We start from the raw sequence: 23,067 nt of genomic DNA, 5'->3' as shown, positions 1-23,067 counted from the left end.
TTGGAGAGCCGGCTGCTGCTGAGTGTAAAGCACAGCTTCTGCTTCTGATCTGGGGACTGCTGCTGTGCATCTCGCTAAGTTTGCACCAGAAATGCAAGAAGTAAAAGCACACAGCTGTCTTACTAACCATTTACCCAGAGGTACAGGGTTCCTTCCGCTAGGTATGAGTTTGAGTGAAGGATCAAAATACCAGCATTCCCCACACAACCTATCTTTTTTAACTTTTGGGTGGTTTAGTAATCTCCCTTTACTCTAGCATGTGCAGTCATGTGACTGAAAGAGAGCACTAATTGGTGGTTTTCTTATTTTCTCTCTTTTGCTCTCTCTCTCTCTCTAATATGTTTTAACCTTGGGTGAGTTAATACCTACTGTTTCCACTGTGCATATTTAAAAATCCTCAAAGCAACCTGCATAACAAGAAACACAATGCCACAAGATGAAACATGGATCTTTTATTAGGGGGAATAACATAGCCTAAACGATGACATTTATCAAATATAAACATGAAATACTGAAACTAAAACTATTACAATATAGCAACCTCTTAGCATGTAGATTATTTCTTACAGAATGAATAGAATTTTTTCCTTATGCTTGAATATTTGCCAGCAATGGTGGTTTGTCCTGTATGTGTCAATAGGGAAGAGTAAGGTGGCTACAAAAGAGGCTTTTGTTTGTCTGTGGTTATATAGTTTTATCAAGTCTCTTGTTTGGACTGAAATATTTTGGTGTTTGGGTTAAAATCTTTCCATTTAAAAGCGATTCATTTCTGCAGCTCTGATTTGCTGTAGTCCCAATCCTCACTACCTCAGTAAACTTCTCATCCACCCTCCTCTATCTACTCTAGTCCAACAGAGAATTGTAGTCCACGCTGCTATTGATTTCCTCAGTGATAAAAACCACAGAGAGATGGCTGCACGGTGTAACTACTGTATTTTACAGTGAAAGCTATAGTTTCTGTTTACCAGTAAGCTTGGTGTTTCTGGCATGGTATTGCTGCCAAAGTCTTGCAAAGAAATAATGTTGCTTTGGCTCTTACTTCAGAAAACAAAAGGCTGTCTACTAGTGAGACTATAAAATTTACAAGAAGGACAGGCCTATATTAAGAAAAAAGATGGAGTTGGGGCCAGTGGGTGGCGTGATAGTTAGGGCTCTCGACACTCCCACATGGTCGACCACAGTTCGAGTTCCAGACCTAGTGGCTTGCTTTCTCACTTTCTCTATCTTTTTCTCTGTGTTTCTCTCTGGTCTAATTAAAATAAATTAATGAATAAGTAAAATTTAAAAAGAAAAAGAGATGAGGCAAACAGATGGCATAGGAGTACTTCATTGGACTCTCCATGGCTGACTATGGTTTGAGTTCTGGACCACCACCTTAAAGCTCATGCCAGGCACATGTGCGTGCATGCCTAAGGTCCTGAGAGGAGAATGGAGGAGAAGGGTTTGTGGCATGGCCATACCCCCAGGAGGTGATTTCTCACTTTCCCTCTCACTGTCTCCATCTCTCTCTCTCTCTCTCTCTCTCTCTCCTGTGAGCACATACACCCTAAGGCAAAAAACTCTATTAAAAAATAATAAAAAAAATAAAGACTAAGGGTGAAAAAGACTACCAGAAAGTTGCAATTGACAATTAGAAATGATCATGTAATATTTATTTACTTTGGGAGAATTTGTGTTTTGAATCCATGAATAGGTAGCATTTTATCAGTATTGCAATATTACCTCAAAATAAAACAAGCCTACTCATCATTGAGCCAGGTATGAGATAAAACCTTTGAATCTATACAAAATTGGATAACAATCATTCTGATATAAATGTAGGTATACTGCTAGGTAGAAGAAATTCAGAGCTGAAAATGGATGTGAGTAGGATTCAGAATTACCTAGATAATGGAGTATAGTGTGTGTTTAAAAGCTAACTTGGTACCTGAGAGCAATCTAGTGTGAAATGCACAGATGATGTGACTGTCATTGTATATTCATCCATTTGTTCATATCAACCAAATTCAGACATGTTTCTTCCTTAACCACCCACCTTAATACAAACATCTTTAATTCACAATATATAGAAATACTGTATAAAATATTACAAACTTAAAAGACACATATGCGCATACATACACATGGAGAGGGAGAAGGAGAAAGAAAAAGAGAAAGAAGATAGAGAAAGCTTGTGCCAGAAATTAAGATGAAACTCAGAGGAGCAGATATGTGCTTGAGTGGATCCCAGGACAGTGGGATCCCAGCACCCCTTAACTGTGTTTGCACTTTTGGCATCTTTAGTGATTCACGGTCAGCCGCAGTCTGAAAATAGATGAGTACACAGTGCAATCAGATATTTTGAGAGAGACTACATTCACACAGTTTGCATTATAGTATAGGGTTTTAACTATTCTGTTTTTATCTCTTGTTGTTAATCTCTTATTGTGCTTGATTGAAAAATTACACTTTATCATTGCTATGTGTGAATAGGACAAAACAGTATACAGACACAGAATGCAGTACTATGCAGTTTCAGGCCTCTGCGGGGGGTCTTGGGATATATCCCCCATGTCCAAGAGGGAGCCACTATAGCTGAAAGGCGGGCTGGTCGTGGATGTGGGTCCTAAAGACAGGAAATCAGGTTTCAGTTTTTGCACAGAGGCACAAGCCCCGGCTTTGTGAAAACTTCAGGATGAGGCTGCGTCTCACAGATGGCTGCCCGACCACAAGCAACACCAGAACGTTTTTACCCACTAGCCTCAAAAAGCCACAGGAAAATTTCATGGTGGGGAGAAGGACAACAAAGTCTTCACATAAATAAGACCTATATTAAAACCGCAACCCTAAACCTGGCTCTGCCATGGAGTCTAAGATATAGTACAGGGAGCAAAAGCAAAACCTAAAAGATGTGTAATTAGCGCAATTGGTAAAACTCTGGGGCACCAACAGCAAGCCACTCTCGAGGTTCCTTCCGCAGTGTAAGTGCATTGGTCCGTGACAGAAATAGCCTGCTCCTGAAAATGAGCTTACAGTAGTAACTTTCAGATTGCTGCAGGAAGTCCCCTGCCAGGGAGAGCTGGCCAAATCCTAGACGAGTTAGCATTCTGATGACAGGGGCTACCAGAGCAATCTGGGTACAACAATGAGGTAAGTAAAGACAGAAAGGCAAAGTATCATTTTAAAATGACTATAAGCAGAAATGAAAGAACAGAACATTGTTAGAAGGACAGGTTAGGGGAAAAATTAAAATGGAATGTCCAGACATGTAAGCATGATGATTAGAATATAACGCTTGACGGGAGATTAAAAATCATATCAGACACAACTTCAGATAAAGCTGAAGGGAAAATTGGCAAGATGGAAACTCCTGAAACTCTGTATAATGGAGGGAAGAAAGGAAAAGGGAGTGCTTATGTAAAATGGGGACTAGAACACATGCAGGTTACAATGAGGAAGCCCACCATCTTAAAAGAGAGCGCGAGACCTCCCTGTGGTGGCACAGGCAGAAAGCGAGCTGCTGTGCAATACTGAAAAAGTCATATGTGGAGGCTTTGGGTTCACGTCTTCGGTGCACCTGGACACGCTTGAACCTGCCCATCATTTCACGAGAAAGCGTTATTAACAGGCAATTAGATGCCATCATGAGAGTCACTTAATATCCCAAATAAATTTGGGCTTTTTTTACTTATAAGCATATTGTTAATAATAAAAAGGGCCAGTCCTATAGCCTACTGGTTAAGGGATTCAGATACCACATGGTCAACTAAGGTTCGAATCCTGGCCTCAGAAGGTTGAAAAACACACCAGGCATGCATGTGTATGTTCCCCAAGTCCTAACACAATGCAGACATGGAGGAGAAGGGCTTGTGCTGTGACCACGCCCCTCAGGGGAGACTTTCTTCCTTATCTCTTTCTCTGTTACTCTCAAGCAAGCATACACACCCTCGGACAATTAAAAAAAGAAAGAAAGAAACATTTCAGAAACTAGAGTCTTTTTTTTGGAGAGATTTTTGCTATAGTGCGTGTGAGCTCGTCAGAAAGACAGAGAGAGACAGAGAGACAGTGATAAATCGCCCCCCCTCCCCCAGGGGGATGGCCATGCCACAATCCCTTCTCCTCCATTCTCCTCTTGGGATCTTGGGCACTCACGCACACGCGCCCGGCGTGAGTTTAAGCCATGGGGGTCCGGACTGCGGTTGACTATGTGGAAGTCCAGCGTCATAGGCTTTATGCTAACTGCTGGTCCCAATAGAGTCTTTTGTTATCCTATGGCATGGATTGCATTGACCAAGCACAGATAATGACTTAGAGTGTTTGTCACTGTTGAAAATAATTAAAAACACATGTCTGATTTGTTTAATTTGATAAAGAAACTTAGCATTAATAACACATTTTACTGTTTTTAACTTAATAATATTACCAAATAGTATAGCTTATTCAGAAGACGGTTTATTATACTGTCTACCTATTTACATTTGGTTTTATTATATTATTCCTAAAATCATATAAAAGTAGCCCCGGTTTTGCAATAGATTTGTTAAATAAGATTTATATGAAGAAGTTCCAGTGAGATAGACAGAACAGGACACAAAAGAAAGAAAAAGAAAGAAGGAGGAAGGAAGGAAGGAAGGAAGGAAGGAAGGAAGGAAGGAAGGAAGGAAGGAAGGAAGAAAGAAAGAAAGAAAGAAAGAAAGAAAGAAAGAAAGAAAGAAAGAAAGAAAGAAAAAGAGAGAAAGAAAGAAAGAAAGAGAGAGAGAGAGAAAAGGAAAGAAAAAAGCACTTTAAGAAATCTTCCCAAAAAATGTTAAACTGATAAGCATATTTACCTTTTATGTTGCAATTCAATTGTGTTACTACAGTCTGAAGACTTTTAACTTTTATAATATTTCCAACAAATTGGTAGTAAGAGCCGCTTTGTCATGGTTAGCATCTAATACTTTCATCCACACTTACCTCTTCCTTTTGAAAATAATAATCCAAGAACTTGGTCCAGACATGATAACTTCTATGTCTTTATGAATATATTTGATTACATTATTACATTACTGCAACTATTCCTATAGCCTCTCGTTTCAAGTCCCCTTTTAAGTTTTCAGTTGCATGAGGCATATTTAACAATTCAAATCTGAATTTAGAATTACTCCTTCTTTGCTGAAGAAGACTCATGCCACAGTAGACAAATTAAAAATTGCCATTTACAAATAAGAACAGCCTAGAATGGTGTCTGCATCACTGAACTTCCTGACTTTGGGAAATTAAAATGTTATGCATTCTGCAAATTTAGCACTTTTTACTCATTAACAAATGTACATGTCACACAGTTCTTCCATTAATTCTCACATGCAGCGGAAGTGGCAGAACTGTGTGTGTGCAAATTGTGGTGTGGACACACTGCATACCAGAGCCCCCAGAACGCCAGGTGCATTTAATGTGGGGAAATAATTTACCTTACAAACAGGCATTTCTTTTTTTTTAGCAGGATGTGTTTCTCATCACCCATGGTAGGCGTGTGGGAAGGCGGAAGTCAGTTTCCAGGGAAATCCCTGTCAACACGCAGTTTGATAGGAGAGCGTAATGGTGCATGTTCAACAGTGAGGGCTTTTATCTCTAGCTTGGAAGACGCTCACGTCCTGGCCATATCTGTAGCTTGGGCTTTTATCTCTAGCTTGGAAGACGCTCACATCCTGGCCATATCTGTAGCTCGATGTCTCTGCTGGCAAGTAAATATTCTGTCCATGGACTCAATGTCTGACACAGGGCTCTGCAGTCTCCGATACCATGACCATGGCTTGCTTTTTTTTTTTTTCTTTCTTTCTTTCCTGGTAAAAGGTTTTCTTGCTTTTGAAAATGGGAATTGTTAGAAAGTTCAACACATTTCTGCTGAACACCTATGTGGTCTCAAACAATTGAATGAGAACACAAATGCAAGGTCTTAGTGCTGGCAGGTGGTATGGGGGTTGAGATGATGGACTCCCACGTGGCTGACCATGGTTCAAGTCCCAGACCTGGAAGCTTGCTTTCTCTCTCTTTCTCCTTCCCCTCCCTCCTCCCCACCCCAAAACTTAAAAATAATAAAAATAAATAAGTAAAACTGAATTGAATGTTTAAAAATAATAAAAATAAATAAATAAAATTGAATTGAATAAATTATTCTTTTAAAAGATATTCAAGGTCTTTAGCTGCTGGAGGGAAAAACATCTCTGAGGGCATCAAGAACAAGGTCACCATGCTAACCACCATAGTCAAAAAGGGACCCCTGTGAGGTCACAGGAGTGCAGGGCTAGAGTCATTAGCTGAATTTCTATTTTTGCTTAAAAATCCAGCAGCTATAGGGAGATACATTCTAGAAATCAGCCACTTTTCTTCAGGATACTCTATCATTTGACTTTGCTGTCAGATGTCTTTATTACCATGAAAGGATTCTAGTATTCTGATATCATTGCCTTTGGATTTAATAATTTATTATTCTTTTTAAAGGAGCTTTGATGGAGATGGAGTCTACTACATAAAAACACTTTGGCAGCTGATCTATGAGTTTGATTTTACTGAGCTGTTGAGTTCAATGACAGACATTTATGCTTCACCAACTGTGAGTCATGAGATAAGACTTTTACATCCTAGGATGTTAATTACCTGCCACTCATTTTCCAAAGGGTGTGGCTGGTTCCTTTGGGGGAAAAGGCTGGGGACAGGACTAGGGAGCAGCTTAGTGAGCCATGGCCACCTGTCCCCTGAATGCTGTAGCAGCAAATTACCAGGGCAATTTAGACAACTGACAGAAGTGATAAGCAAATGTTCTTTTCAATTTTTGTGTTCACCTCCTAGAATTTATGTATTCATTTATCTGGGGTTCCTTAAGGCCTGTCAATAAATAAACCCTCAGAAGAGTGGTAAATTATAATAAATGACCCTGGGTGTCTTTGACGGCCCCGACCTTTGACATCATTAGTGCAGCCCTGATGGGTTTGCTAGATGGAAACTGACCTAAAAAGAAGAAAGAAAATCTGGATATGTTTGTTTTGAGTGACCCTTGAGGTTTTAATAAAACCATTTGCATCAAAAGAAATATAATTAAGGTGAGAAACGGCATGTATCGGTTTCGTGTAAAGTCACGGGCAACAAGAAAGACCCAAGAGCCAGGTCAGGGAGAGAGGAAACTCCATCGGGAACACAAAATCTAATCATAGAATCACAAAACCAGGAAAACACTTAGGAAGAACTAGTGTTGTTCAAGTAGATAAAAACTAACTCAGTGTGTGAGTCAAAACTACGTACCTTATAGAATAGTTACGGCATTTATAAACTACAGTAAGTTATGTCACATGCCTAGCTTGTATGCTAACCCCTGTATAAAATAGGAATCATTTCTCTGTTTTTTATCTTGACAGTACCTTAAATTCTGTTTATATATAGGAAGGTCATGGAAGTCTTTCTGTATTGAAATATAGTGAGTAAATCTTGAAGGCAAGCAGGAATACTGCATAAAACTCCACCCCCTTCCTGTTGGCTGGGGATTTGATAGCTAATGTAAAGGCAGGTTTAATTTCCAGACATCTACATATACACTTTCCTTTCAGGCAGTCCTTGAATCAGGGTTAGTGAATTTCTCACTTTGGAGGGCATGATAATTACCATATCATGTATTTTGTAGTTTAAAGGAATTTCCGTTTCGGTATTAATTCTGTTCACTTTCCATCGGATGCACTGATGTCAGGTCCTGGCTAAGGAGCTTCTGGCTTCAGTCTGTTAAATATGGCCAGCCTGAGACAAAAATCGACTTGAGTTCTATTTCATTAATATGTAAATGTCAAAGAAAATCATCTTACAAACAGAACTTTAAAAAATTTCCTAAGAATAGTTGTAGTTTGCAAAGGAAGAAATTGAGGCGTAGAATTGAAACAGCTTGCCCTGTGCCCACAAGCCAATGCTAGGGCCAACATACTAACCCAAATCTGTCTCATTTTTAAGACTTTTCATGTGGGTTCCTGGATGCTGGAACAAGTAGTTATCAGCTTTTATTGCTTGAAAACAGGATTTTCTTCTGGTGGGTAGAATCCCTTCAATGATTGGTGTTTATTCCTTTTTCCCCTGATGGTATCATCTTTTAGGGAAATGATGTTTCTCCTTTAAATATTTACATACGGTAGGGTTTTATGCCAAGTACAATGTGATTGTCATGCCATAGCAACGACATCATTGCAGCAAGGTTCTCCAGTTACCTCAGAGTAGACTTGCCAAGCATGGGGGCACCCCTGAGCTTCTCCTTGCTGTATACAAAACACATTACTTGGAAGCTGTTTCTTTTTTTATTTCTTTGAATGTTTTTATTTTTTTAATTTTTATTATCATCATAATCTTCTTTATATTACATTGGATTACATATAACTTTACAGTGTATTACATTGCTTTTTCAAAAGGGAATGCCATGCATGTCAGTCAATACAGAGACATTAATCTCCCCACTTCATCATTCAATATCTTTTCAATGTTTTTCCCAATCATTATTATTATTATTCTAATTATTATTTTTTTAAACAGTCAATCACTATTTCTCATTTTGCTTGTAAAAAGACTTTACCTATCATGAAACACTTCTCAGACCAATCCAGTTGAGAACACTATGCATGTCACCATCAACTGGATTGGTCTGAGAAGTGTTTCATGATAGGTAAAGTCTTTTTACAAGCAAAATGAGAAAGAGTTTCCCCATCATTTTCCACTAGTAGTTTTATTGTTTGAGGTCTTAGGTTCAGATATTTGATCCATTTTGAGTTAATTTTTGTTAATGGTGAAAGATGGGGGTTCAGTTTCATTTTTCTGCAGGTGGATACCCAGTTTTTCCAGCACCATTTACTATAGAAGTTTTCCTTTTCCCAATGGATTGACTGATATCCTTTGTCAAAGATCAGTTGGCTGTAAGCTTTGGTGGTTATTTCTGGGGTCTCTATTCTATTCCATTGGTCCACATGTCTGTTTTTATGCCAATACCATACTGTTTTGATGACCACAGTTTTATAGTATATCTTGGGATCAGGGAGTGATATGCCTCCTACTCCATTCTTGTGCAGGATTGCTTTTGCAATACAAGGTCTTTTAGGAAGCTGTTTCTTTTAAGGGAGAAAATCTCTGTTACTTTAGCCTTCTAAATGTTGTGACTACCAAATGATAATGTTTCAAGGTGAGAGGCGTTTAGAGTCTAAACCACAGTGTTACCTCATTCAATGAGTGAATTACCCACTAAGCCAGGAACATATCAAGCATATTATTTTCTAGACTCTCTTCATTTGAAGCTACTAATTAATCTCCCATAGTTCTGATAAAGTTCCTGGGGCTATAACCTGAGGGTTGAGAGCCAACCCTTCTGCTGTTGTACCAGCTTATTCCTGTTAGACAAGTCCCTTCACCATTCTGTGCTCAAGTAGTTAGAATAGAAAGTTCCAATCAATGAGCTATTTTTGTTTATTTATTCATGTCTTTCATGATTGAGAGAGTGAAAAAGAAAGGATGAATTCCCAGCAGGGCCCCAATGCCATGATCCAACCCCTGCCAGCTTTGGCTCACAGGCATACATGCCGTATGCTCAGGGGGGTCTCCAGATGTGAACCCAGAATCTTCCCATGTGAGTCAGTCTCACAGAGCTTCACATGTTACCTTTTCACCACCATCTGGCTCCCAATGATCTATCTGAACTCTAGTGTCCTGGAGATTTGCAATTTAGTGAGTGCATAGACTTGGTTCTGAGGAACTAAAACCTGTGCAGTCTTGGTCAGAAGGAATCAGCATATTTGCTTGACAAGTTTTTCATGAAAATATTATTTACACCTGGGACCAGCAGATCACATAATGGCTACGTCACTGAACTCCCATATAGTCAACCGTGGTTCAAATCTTGGACCCGGTGGCTTAAACTCACACTGAGCACGTGTGCATGCATGCCCAAGATCCTGAGAGGAGAATGGAGGAGAAGGGATTATGGTGTGGCCAACCCCCTGGGGGATGATTTCTTGCTTTCTGTCTCTGTCTCGCTCTGTCTTTCTGGCGAGCACGCATGCCCTATATCAAAGACCTCTCAAGAAAGAAAAGAAAATATTACTTACACCATAAAAATCGTTCATGTTATCTTTTTCTTTAAAATAATTAATCATGAGACTATGATCACTTTTGACCATTCTCTACTATCCATATTGCATAAAAAATCACAAAAACTTTAAAAGACTAGACAAATTAAAGTAATTGCTGTTTACCGGGAAAATGAAGATTTACATTTAGTTTCTCTCATGGTTCCTGAGGTTTCCCAAATGGAACCCCACCAAATATGTTGTGTTCAGATGAATTATTGCATGGTCACCAGGTATAGGCCATGTGCTTGAGGATAACTTGATATTACTCCCTGCGGTATAAAACCAAGTAAAAGCTCTTTTCTTTTTAATAGAGTTGGGCATGGACTCTGAGCTTTAATTATAGTTGGACATCAGCTGAAAAATATGGACAACCCCATCCTGGTCTAAATACGACCTTGTGCAAATTTGAAAAATACTTCCTTTCTCAAGTTCCTTTGCCAGCCTCAGCCAGAAAATGGTTATGCAGTCAACCCAGATCTACCACAAACACAAATGTGAATGCTACCAGCCCAGACCTAACCATGTCAGCTCTACTGATGGGTGGCTGAAACCAAATTTTAGTTGTTCAATTTCAACACTTTGGGAACTTTGAAAATAGTACTTCTCACCTTTGGGACTCAATCTCTTCATCTGAAAAAGTTGGACAGGATAATCTCTTGAAATGATGTTTTGAGCAATTCCAAGATGGCTTCCTAGAAAAGTAGTGTTGCACTATTTCAGCAGCCTTTTCTTGCTCCAGCCTTCAAAATGTTTATGCCTTCATGTACTTAAGGTTTTCCATGTACCTCCTTCTGTCTTGTTGTCATAGGTCTGAATACCTCATCTTTAAAAATAAATGTTCTTTAGAAATACAAATTCAAAAATAAAGAGATTCTGAGGTAGAAATGGTTCCCCTTGAAGAGTAGTCGCGCTGCCCTGGGGTTGGCTCCTGTCTGGAAGTGCTGAGGTGGCTGCGCCCTATCTGGGCAAGCACAGGCCTTCGAGCTGCAGCCTGTGCTCCTGCTCTCAGTCCAAGAGGGCTGACTGTGAAAGTTGGTGTCACTGGAGGGATGCTTTGTTCTGAGCAGTGTTTGATGGTATGACGGTTTCCCCATCACAGGACATTCAGATTCTTTGGCCCTTACTCTTAAATGCCAAAAACAACCCCCTAATCATATAGTGACCAAAAGGAGAAATTACTCCTGCCCCATTTCCAAACTCCTCCTTGAGAAGTGGCAGCACTCCTGGTTGGGAAGTCCTTTTAGAGACAATCTGTACAGAAGCCCTGGAAATTTGCTTCTGAAACATGCCATTGTGTCTTTGCCAGAAGCCACAAAGGCCAGGCATAAGCCTTTTTAAACACAGAGAGTGACAGAGTGTACAGTGCTTAAAAGAGTGCCTTGCTCAGTTTCTCAGAAAAAAAAAATGGCTCCTTGGCTCTGTAATAACCTGGGGAAAAATTCAAATAAGTCTTCCTAAGGTCACTCATTAAATAATAGGCAGCACTGACTCTACAAATAAAATCCCTTAAGAACCCAGCATCTTACCATACCTTAGTCACGTGCACCTAATGATCTTGATAGGCCTTATCACATATTGATTGTTTTGCAATGTACCAGCACTTCACAAATCTCACCTGTCCTTTCCACAGCTATGGAGCTAAGTTCTCGCATCCCCTTACAGATCAGAAATTGGGTCTTAGAGAATTGCAGTAGTTTGACAATACTCTCACAGCTAAAGAGGTGGCAAAAATGAAGTTCATCAGAATGAAAAGCGTAGGGCCAGGAACCAGCAGTTAGCGTAATGGCTATGTCGCTGGACTCCCACGTAGTCGACCGCGTTTCGTGTCCCGGACCCGGTGGCTTAAAACTCATGCCGGGTGCATGTGCGTGTGTGCCCAAGATCCCGAGAGGAGAATGGAGGAGAAGGGATTGCGGCGTGACCATCCCCCCTGGGGGGTGATTTCTCGCTTTCTGTCTCTATGTCTCTCTCTATCTGTCTGGCGAGTGCACACGCCCTTACAGTGAAAATCTCTCCAAAAAAAAAAAAAAAAAAGCGTAGGGCCTCACTGCCTTGGACAGCGGGCTTTTTCAGTTCACCTTCCTTTCAAGTAGTAGGAAAGTTCACTGAAATCACTAACTTACGAATTGGGCTCTTGGTAGTGATGCTAAAAACAATTATTTTGTACCGTGTTCTGCTAGGGATGTTATTTTTCATTATTGCTCGGACTGCTCTCAGCAGGGTCAGCTCATTAGCTGGAGAAGATGTCCCCTGTTGTTCCATAAGAAACGGATCAGATGAAGAAGCATAAAAACAAACTCGAAAGAGTGATTCTGTGTTCCCTCACTTCAGGGATGGAAGAGTAATCCTCTCCCCTGATTCCCTGCCTCCTAAGTGATGTTTTACTCCTGTAGTGCAGAAGTGTTTTGAAAGGATGGAAAAAGTTTTACAGGGTTGCCTTCCAAAACTCTTTATCAGTGTTTCCATCCCGGAGTAACTTGGGGTGTTGAACCGTTGGTGAGCACACTTAATACTGGTCTGTTTTAAATTTTCCCTTGTAGGAAAATAACAGTTCAGCTATATTCATCCTAATTGGCTATGAAGGATAACTAACAGGGACTCTTTTGTTTCTTCTATTTTTATTTTAATGTAATTTCATTTTATTTTACAACAACCCCAAATACAAACACTTCATCAAATATATTAAAACGCCAATTGAAGGACATCTCCCAAGCCATGTGTTAAAGAAACTACCCATAAACTTTTATCATTTTGCTCCATTGACAATTCATTATCTGTCAAGAAGGTAAAGCTATTTTCAAAATTACGTTTGATTGCAGGATTTGCATTTCATTTAAAATTGCACCTCCATCATGGACCACCAGGCCCACGTGATCTGGCGGTTGCCCACCCGTCAGATCCCACTTTGTCCACTTCTCTTCTCGCTCGCTATCCTCTGGCTGCAGTGCAGTGTCAGAGCTGCTACGTTTACTGTCTCTCTTCAGGGAACCTTACTGCCTTCTTGTCTTTACTTGGCTGATTCTTTCTCATCCTTCAAGCTGTCACTCAAATTTGATCTCAATCAAAAATTCTTCTCTAGGGCCAGCAGGTGGCATAGTGGTTCAGGCGCTGGACTCCCACATAGTAGACAGCAATTTGAGTCCCATACCCAGCAGCTGGAAACTCACACTGAGCATGTGTGTGTGCACGCGGGCCCAAACTCTCGAGAGGAGAATGGAGGAGAAGGAAATGTGGCATGGCCATCCCCTTGGGGGGTGACTTCTTGCTTTTTGTCTCTATCTCTCTTTGTCTCTCTGGCAAGTTCACACACCTTATGGCAAAAATCTCTCTCAAGAAAATTTTTAAAAATTCTTCCCAATTTCATAAGATAATCATCCCTATATTTCCAATCACTTTTCATGTATTTTATTTATTTATTTTTTATTTATTTATTTATTTATTTATTTTTTTTTTTGGAGAGATTTTCACTGTAGGGCACGTGCGCTCACCAGACAGACAGAGAGAGACATAGAGACAGAAAGCGAGAAATCACCCCCCAGGGGGGATGGTCACGCCGCAATCCCTTCTCCTCCATTCTCCTCTCGGGATCTTGGGCACGCACGCACACGCGCCCGGCGTGAGTTTTAAGCCACCGGGTCCGGGACACAAACCGCGGTCGACTACGTGGGAGTCCAGCGACATAGCCATTACGCTAACTGCTGGTTCCCATGTATTTTATTTTTTGAAATAATTTTTAAATTTTATTCATTTATTTCATTAGAGTAAGAGACAGAGAATGACAAGACAAGCTCCTTCAATTGGGCCTCACACCACGACCCCCAACTCCAACTTCCTGGACAGCCAGATCATGGGTTACTGTGCCTAGTGTTCACCGTTCAGGTTGACCAGGAAACCAAACCTGCAGTATTTTATGTGACCCTGGCATTGCTTGTGCCACATGTCACCACTGTGCCACTGGGCTGGCCCTTGCCTTTTTTTAAAGGACACTGTTCAATATTTGAAATTACTTATTATTTTGCGTACATATTTTTTGTTAAACTAGAATGTAAGCCTCATGAATATGGGGACTTTGCCTGTATTTTTTGACTTTTTGAGAAAAGTACCCCCATATCTTCAATAGAATCCAAAATATGACAGGGTTCAAGAATATGTGTCACGAATGAAATAATCAGTCAGTTAATTCTTTCCCATTGTGTGCCTGGAATGAAATAGAGCTTTCAAATAAATACCACAAGGCACATAAATATTTATTAAGTACGCTACATCTTCCACATAAATAGGAGAAAGTTGAAATTAAAATCAAAATTATAAAATTCCTTTCTATTAGTCTTTGGTCTATCAGGATCAGGAGTTTTGTTAGGAAGTAGAAATAAAAAACCCAAGGAACCCCCAGAACTGCTTTACAAGGAGAAACTTCAGACCACGTTCTGTCTCTCTGGAGACGTCTCCTTTTACAAGACACAGATCACTGTCTCCTTACTCAGGCAGGCCCACGCGGATGGTCCTTACCAGCACGTTCGGGATGGACATCAGAACATTTCTTGTACTCATGTCCTTGCCCTCTCACCTGCAAAAATTAAAAGTGTGTTGACATTCCTCTACCGAACATCATTTCCAAAAGGACGGCACCGTCATCTGGTCTCTTCTACCAGCATTGAGTCGTTTGATCCTCAGCCGGTGGGTTTCGAAAATAAAGCCTGTCTGTTGCCTAGAAGTCTTTTTATCGCGTTCACAGAATACAAATGGAAAAAGGTGATTGCCAAGACAGAGTTGTTTAAAAATGAAAATCAAACCTAATGCATGGGCTCAGACAACTGAAATAGGAATATAATATTTATAAAACTGAGTAGGAGGTTGCAATCATTGCTCTAAAATAAAGCATTAAAAATTAATTCCAAGCAAACCTATCTGTGCTACAGCAAAGCTATTTTACATTAAGGTAGCACTGCATGTTTCTCCAGAATTAGTTCCCAAGTAGGTAAAGAGCTTGTAAGAACTGCATGTTCCACAAACGACAACAGACCTACCTGAGGCATGAGTCACGTGGCTTTTAATGTGCGTGCTTTACAGACCTTTCATTTTGAATCAATTAATTGTGATTCTTGCAGTTTCCCTCTGGTTTCTGCCCTTGAGTATTGCTAGGGAGATTTAATTCACATGCTTCTTATTCATCTCTGTTTGATTAATCCAAATGGTGCCATGTCATTTGATTAATTCATGTGTTTCAGAATATTAAAATTGGGGGAACTGTGGGTACCAGTTATAAGCTATCCCTTACAGTTTTCCATAGATTTTTTTTTCATTTTAAAAAGTTTATTTTCTGCATGCTTAAATGCTTTCTCTCTATCTTCCTCTACATTATTTTCATTGTTAATATTATGGCATTATTATTATTAGTGTCCTGTCAGAATGCAGTAACAAGAAATATAAAACTTCTAGTGTTGTTTCTGCATTTTCAGTTGAGATGAAGTTTTTATTCTGCTCAATTTATGCCATTCTTCTGAAGATCTAAAATAAATGATGTTATAACCTTTAGGTCCTATGGATTTTCAAATGATTTTGGATAAAAAGCACTCAGTGTCTTTTGTATTGACAAACTGGTCAGTCCCTGGGCAATACCTATTGGATTTCTATTAAATGAAGGGGACAAGAAACAACAGAAAATCCAAAAAGTAGCTTTGAGCTTTTTGGGCAAGGTGGGCTCAGCTCAGCTCAGCTCAGTAAATGGGTACTTAACCTTTGACCAATGGCGACAGGTCTGCCTTAGTTCTATTAGACCAAGAGCAAGTTGTTATGATTAAATAAAAGAGGGGAAAAACCTGTTTAGAGAGCCTCACTGAATATGTCCTGGGAATTAAAGCATATGGCAGGGATAAGGAAAAAAGATTTTCCTTATGCTAATGACCCTTGATGTCTGAAATAAATTAGATCCATTAGAGTTTATGCTCAATAAAAGGAAGACTTTAAGCACTCCAAAGTTAGTGACTCGAGACCAGTTTTTGCTCTGAAATTCAATCTGCCTACTTATTAATTCGTAGTGAGGCTCCAGAGCAGACAGGAGGTGCAAAATCATAATTCTATGCTGAACTAGAATTTTAAAGGACCACAAGTTTCTTTTCTTTTTCTTTTAATTAAACCATTTTTCATGCTTCCCATTTTGTTTCTCTCATGAATTTGATTTTGTTCCCATTTTTGTTTCATTTTCTTTTTCTTTTCAAGGTTTCATTTATCCCATTTCAACTGAACAGAGAACCCAGAATGAATATGGATTTTCTTGTAAGTTTGATGTCTGGATTTTATGTTGCTGAATAATCATTTACCGTTGTTGCCTCCAGTTCAAGTTTACCTTTCCTTGAGTCACAGATGTGCACGCAGGAAATAGGAGCCTAATGTATTCTAACATGAAAAACAAATTAGATTCCACTGCCGAAGAGAAGAAAGGGTCATTTCAAGTCTCTGCCAGCTTTAAAATCTATCAGCCTCCCATGCAAACCTTAAGCCCAGTAGCTGACAAAACATATCATGAATTGCACTGATATAAATAAAGGGCAGGGTTCAAATACTAAAAAGGAAAGGCTTGAGAAAACGCAGATCTATTATGCTAGGAAATAAGAATAGTGAATAAGTAATTAGGGATTGACAAAATAAAACATCAGGGATTTAGAAGTAATATTCTGACCAGAATTCAGAAACCTGGGAAAAAGCCACAGATAAAACCCAGAGGGTTTGTTCCATGGCCTAGTGGCTAAAGGAGCTGGATCTCACATACCCAGCACAGATTGAATCCCAGCCCCAGTGACGTGGAAACTGCGTCAGGCATATGTGTGGGCATGCCCCAAATCTTGACAGAATGGAGAAGTGGAGGAAAGGTGATTGTGGCATGACCACATCCCACTGGGATTGCTTCTTCCCTCTCCCTCTCCTTGTCTTTGTCTTTCTGTCTCTGGTGAGTGCCTGCACCCTCTGGCAATTTAAACAATAACCCAGCAGCTTAGTGAACCCAGCACCTTCAAGGCAAGGCCCACATAATCAAGAATATTTGGGGTGTCACTGGTTTTCTGAACGAAACTTCTCATATTGACATGATTGCTGTGAAAATGGATGTCTTGGGACATTGAAAAAGACAATATTTTCTATAAGAAGTGAAGTCCTTTCATGCATAGTACATTTAACTCTAGTGCTGGGGGATGGAGCCTTTTCCAGTAGGGAGTTCACTTAAACTGCCAGGGTATAGAGATACCATGACGTGAGCGTTTGTGTTCTCAGGGAGCCCCTGCTATGATGACGTAGTTCAACAAGTAGACCTCATGGGTGAGTCTTACGCTGTAGCAGTAGGTCTTTACATTTTAGGAGGTCATGGGACCTATGAATTAAAAAAAAAAAATCCCTCTCCCAAAAAATACACTTTGTACAAAGTTGGCCATAAAGTTTTAGGTTTTTCTTGACCACCCGATAAACCAATTTAACCAACTCCATTAGAGTGAGCAGAGCAATTCTGGTTAGCTTTGTTGAACATTTCTTGAGCATCATAGAAAACTAAAAACAGAGATTAAAGATGTCAAAGGGGCTCAGCAACAGTTTAATTTTATTTGTTTTGTTTTGTTATTGGCTTCTATTACCTTTTCCAGTTGGATCAATGTTACCAAGGCAAATACAACAGGAACGGCACCTGTGCTGGTCGAATACTTATTTGCCTTATGAGGTCAGGTCCTCTGACCTTTCTGATGACTGAAGCAGGTCTTTATCTTACTTAGTACACCATAGAGCCGTATTTTCTCCCTGAAATGAGTAGGATGAATGTAAACCTCTGATGGGGGGCCGTGAGAAGCTCAGAGTTCTCAGAGATAAAACCACGTCTGTATCCAGGGCCAGGATATAGAGAAAGTTATCGGCATTAACCTCTGATCCCCAGATCCGGGCCTTCTGAAAGCAACCTTTCAAATCCAATATGTTTGCTCCTAATATTTGCTTTGCTTAGCCACCCCTCCACCAATTTAGGGGAAAGTGAGAGAGAACTATGGAAAGTAGTTTTATAACTTGGAATGATACTTAGGAAAATATTCTGGTTCAATAAATATACAGATTCAAAACATACCTGGTATTTCTAACAAGAGTGTTTATGTTTTTAAAGAACTATCAGTGAATGCAAAAACCCTTCCAAGTGTTTCTGCCTGAAAGGGTAATGACCCTTTTGTTGGCTGTGTGTTGGGATGGGTTTAGCTCCTGTTTCTTTATTTGATAAATAGTCTGTTATGCCGCCCAATTATAAGTGAGATTAGTGGGTGAATAGATGCAAAGTGAGAAAGGAAAAGAAATCGGGGATAATTTTCCGCTGAAAGGCCACAGTCATTTTATATAGCTTTTGAAATAGATTTGAAATTAACCTATAAAGAAAGCAGTAAATGTTTGAAAAAATTATGGCAAGACACAGGTATACCATGGGAAATTTCGACAACAGTTGTTCAGTGTTTCATGCTTCCCTCCAGCTGCTCCTGACTCGGATGATGTCGCCCTCTACGTGGGGATCGTGATAGCCGTGATCGTGTGCCTGGCCATCTCCGTCGCTGTGGCCCTGTTTGTGTATCGGAAGAACCATCGTGACTTCGAGTCTGATATCATCGACTCTTCGGCACTCAATGGGGGCTTCCAGCCGGTGAATATCAAGGCAGCCAGACAAGGTCAGTTGGCGCCGCCTCACACCCCGGTACTTCTGCATGTCCCTCTGTGGCTCCAGAATGAGGGACAGTTTTGTCATCCCTTTCAGCTGGAATGTATGCTCCCTCCATGAAGGCGATTTGGGCCCATTTTGTTCATTAGCATATTAATGTCATTCACAGAACGAATTAGACCAAGCGAGGTGCACAGATCATCTTTTTTCTTTTCTGATAGGTTCCTCTCATCCTTTTTAACTTCCAGTTGAAAAGAGAACACTGATTGGTTGGCTGACCTCTTTCTTTTTGTCTTGAGAGATTTTTGATATAGGGCACATGCACTAGCTGGAGAGGCAAAGATAGAAAGCGAAAAATCACCCCTCTAGGGGGGGATGGCCACACCGCACCACAATCCCTTCTCCATTTTCCTCTCAGATTTTTGGGCATGCATGAGCACGCACCTGGTGTGAGTTTCAAGCCATTGGGTCTGGGACTCAAACTGCTGTCAGCCACGTAGGAGTCCAGCGATGTAAACACTACGCCATCTGCTGATGGTTGGCTGATTTCTTTAGTTTCCTTTTCCCACCCCCCCTTACGAGATAGCTTGCATTGTTCTGGATACAGTGGTTTCAGAACTACCCAAATCTAATGCAGATGAGGAAATTAGAACTATGAGTCACCCAGTGGGGCTCATTGTTCAGTCTGGTGGGGCTCATTGTTCAGTCTGGGGCTCATTGTTCAGTCTGGTGGGGCTCATTGTTCAGTCTGGCCTATTGAAACAATCAAGTACCTGGGTGAAATGAGTGGACTTTGAGGCGAAGTGTGACTCCTTACTTACAGCCTATAATAAAAGGGGTGCTTTGTCTGTTTATCCTGTTTTCCGCAGAGCCTTGGAGTCTCTCTGTGGCCAGTATTAAGTGGAAATGCTTTGCTTTTGGCTTAAGGGGGGGGGGGGTTGGAAGTCTGGCTAATGGAGTGTGTCTGAATGGAGAACACAAATGAAATTCCTTTTTCTTTCGGACTCAGACCTTCTGGCGGTGCCCCCAGACCTCACATCAGCTGCGGCCATGTACAGAGGACCCGTCTATGCCCTGCACGATGTCTCAGACAAAATCCCAATGACCAACTCTCCAATTCTGGATCCACTGCCCAACCTGAAAATCAAAGTGTATAACACCTCAGGGGCTGTCACTCCCCAAGATGACCTCTCTGAGTTTACATCCAAGCTGTCCCCTCAGATGACCCAATCCTTGCTGGAGAATGAGGCCCTGAACCTGAAGAATCAGAGTCTCGCGAGGCAGACTGACCCTTCCTGTACTGCTTTTGGAACCTTCAACGCCCTTGGGGGTCACCTTATTGTTCCCAATTCAGGTAATTTCTAAAGGTATACACATTGCAAAGATGCAGCTTGAAGACATATTTTTTTATACTGGGATCTTTGTTTGTTTCCATTAGGGCTGAAAAGTTAGACGTAGCCTGTCTAACCTAAATCTGCTTCCATGGAAACCAAGCATTACTTCGGACAAAAGCAACAAATCCATTTATATCCCCCCAGCCAACTTTGAGAACATTTCTTCTAGAAACTTCATATTCACAACCTACTAGGAAGAAGGCTGTCCAGGAGCCCCTACTATTACCTCTGTGCTTTATTTATTTTAACTTTTTTTTTTCTTTTTCTGCCATAGGATAAGATATAACAGAGAGACCAAGGGAGGGAAAGTGAGAAATCACTCTCTAGAGAGATGGCCATGCCCAAATCCCTTCTCCTCCTTCCTCCCCTAAGGACTTTGGGCACACATGCATCTGCACCCAGTGGAGTTTACAAGCCACCAGGCCCAGGACTCAAACTGTGGTTGGCCATGTGGGAATCCAGCACCTCAACCACCATACCACCTGCTGGCCCCCCTGCCACTTTACTTCAAAAGGATAAATTTTAATTATAAAACTTATCAGTTGGTTCAGTTCAGTTTACTACAGGAGGCAATACTTCAGAACACTAATTTTTAGATGATGAGAGGATATTAAAACAGACATCAAATTTTCATTTATTAACTTTAATTCCATCGTCTTCAAATTCAAGATATTTAAAAGGCACTCACTCCTATCTCTGATATAGCTACCTAGAATCTCAGCTCCATGGGGTGTTCTTTTGTAGTGTTATCTAGTTTTCTGTTTGTTATGTAGTTTATTTGCATCTAGAGAATAAACCTGATAATAATCTTCCCTGGTGAACTTGAGTTATTGACTCATAATACAGGATTAAAGAGTGCTATTCCTTAATCAGTAGTTGTGATGGGTTGGAACTATGGATTATAAAAGGATTAATGATTTCCTTTCTAAATCTACCTTAACTCCTTTGGGCAAGACTGTGAGTATTTTATAAATACAGTAATAAAAAGCAACTTGATTGACCTGAAGTATTGTGACATAAAAAAAATGTAATATGTATACAGTCAAGTAGTATACATACCAATGGGTCTTTGGGCAGGCCTGAATATGAAGTTATCTTTTATTCTTTCTCTTATTCAGTGCCCCATTTTCATTCCAAAGTTTTCAGTGCCTTGGAAACTTCCACCCCATACCTTTTAAAGCACATTTTAATAAAATTAAACATTAAAAATATTTAGCAGAATATTATTTTTCCTCTATAAATACACTTTGAATAGCATAGATCACTTATGTGTTCTTCGCCTCTTTTTCATTAATTCCCTTGCCAATGCATGCTCTTTAAAATCATTATTTTAAATATCTTTATAATAGTCCACCAAATAAGTGGATCAAAACATACTCTGTTGTCGCCCCATTGTTTTAACATTATAATTATTCTGAGGGCTGTTCTTTTCCCCGTGATATTCACTGGGTTCGGCCTCGCCTTCCTGTTTATACACTTGCCACTCTTCCACGTGTGAATTACTATCAAGGCTTCTGAAGGAAGGAAGGAGCCAGCACGTTTTATGTACTTCCCGTGCACCAGGCAGTGATGCCAGCATGGATTATTTTATTCAATGGGGGTAACAATAGGTACCTAATATGTGTCAGGCCTTATTACATCATATCCATAATTCTATTTCATTCTCAAAGGAAATCTTGAAGATATGTTTCATGGTTTCCATCCGAGAAAACAAGGCTGAGACTCAGTAGCCTCACATGTGGTCTTCCTGCTTCCACCCTGTGTCCTCCGCAAACCCTTCTGTATGTTAGCGGGGCCTTCCACCTCTCACAGCATGAGAGCTCAGTAGCCTCCCTCATAACACGGCATCCCTTATTCTGGAGACTTCCCACCGTGGTCAGGCATGTTTTCTGCTAGCCCCCTGCTCATCTGGCATATCCCCTTTCCTCACTAATTAAATTATAAATTACTCAGAGCAGAGACACATCTACTTCTCAGCATTCACAACAGCGCCACTCTACTCAGAAGGATATGCCATACATTTCTATTAAACCGAATTAAACGGAATTTCATGGGAACGCCATGATGGAGTCCAGTACTGTCTCTGAGATGACAGTGACAGTGCAGGGAGTGCTGCTGACAGGGTGGGCCTCAGACCATACTGGGGGTCACCTGGCCAAGGAGAGCTACCAGTCCTCTGATTCAGAAGTTCTGAGGGAGGGTTTGGAAATCCATGTTCAATAGCATATCCTCAAGTTGGCAAACCACTGTTCCAGGCACCATTAGCTGAGGACACAGCTTGATCCAAAATTCCTTCAAACCAACACCAACATTAGCAACTAAGCAGAAACCCTTTGACCTAAACTAGTCACTGCTCTTCACTTGCTACGGTTGCTATGGATATGAATAATAAGAGAAGTCCTCTAGCAATTTCTATTTTGCTATGAACTCACACTGCTGCTAACCGGATATTTCAGGGGAAAAAAAAAAAGGCTTTTGCTATGATGGTAGGTAGTATTTCCCTGACTTTGAATCTTGTGGGGACTTTTTTTTTTAATTAGAAACGATGCATCATTACAACTGTTTGCAATTTTAAGAACAGTTGTGGTTTTCCCCTGTTTTACAAAGAAAACAACAGTGGAGCCATCTGTCTATTCCTTAAATAAAACAAGAGTTTAAGAAATGACCTCATTCCTGCACAGCTCAGAGGGTGTCGTGGTAGCAAACGAGGCCCAGAAGGAGGCAGAGTGACAGGGATATGGGGATCGGGGATCCATACTGTCTTGAGAGGAAAGGAAGCAGGCCGTGAAATCGCCTTCCCTTTCGCTTGCTGCAGAGGTATTTGTGAGGCTTCCTTTGGTTTCCTAGGTGTTCTGTGACTGCTTCTCTCTTTTGCTATTCAGGAGTGAGTTTACTGATTCCT

At 40.5% G+C, this 23,067-nt stretch overlaps 1 protein-coding gene across 1 annotated transcript in view; it reads left to right on the top strand.

The window, feature by feature from the left end:
* The window catches only part of UNC5C (unc-5 netrin receptor C), a 422,503-nt gene that overhangs the window by 348,475 nt on the left and 50,961 nt on the right, over positions 1-23,067 (top strand). The window contains exons 10-13 of the mRNA XM_006152415.2: positions 16,323-16,379; positions 18,590-18,781; positions 19,781-20,125; positions 23,048-23,066. Of these exons, the coding sequence (XP_006152477.1) occupies positions 16,323-16,379; positions 18,590-18,781; positions 19,781-20,125; positions 23,048-23,066 (613 nt within the window). The remainder of the gene's footprint in view (positions 1-16,322; positions 16,380-18,589; positions 18,782-19,780; positions 20,126-23,047; position 23,067) is intronic.

This window comes from Tupaia chinensis, unplaced genomic scaffold (genome assembly GCF_000334495.1).
Source record: "Tupaia chinensis unplaced genomic scaffold, TupChi_1.0 Scaffold000353_1, whole genome shotgun sequence".
NCBI classification, from domain to species: Eukaryota; Metazoa; Chordata; class Mammalia; order Scandentia; family Tupaiidae; genus Tupaia; species Tupaia belangeri.
Note: the sequence above shows the minus strand (reverse complement) of the source record. Positions and strands in the feature narration are given on the sequence as shown.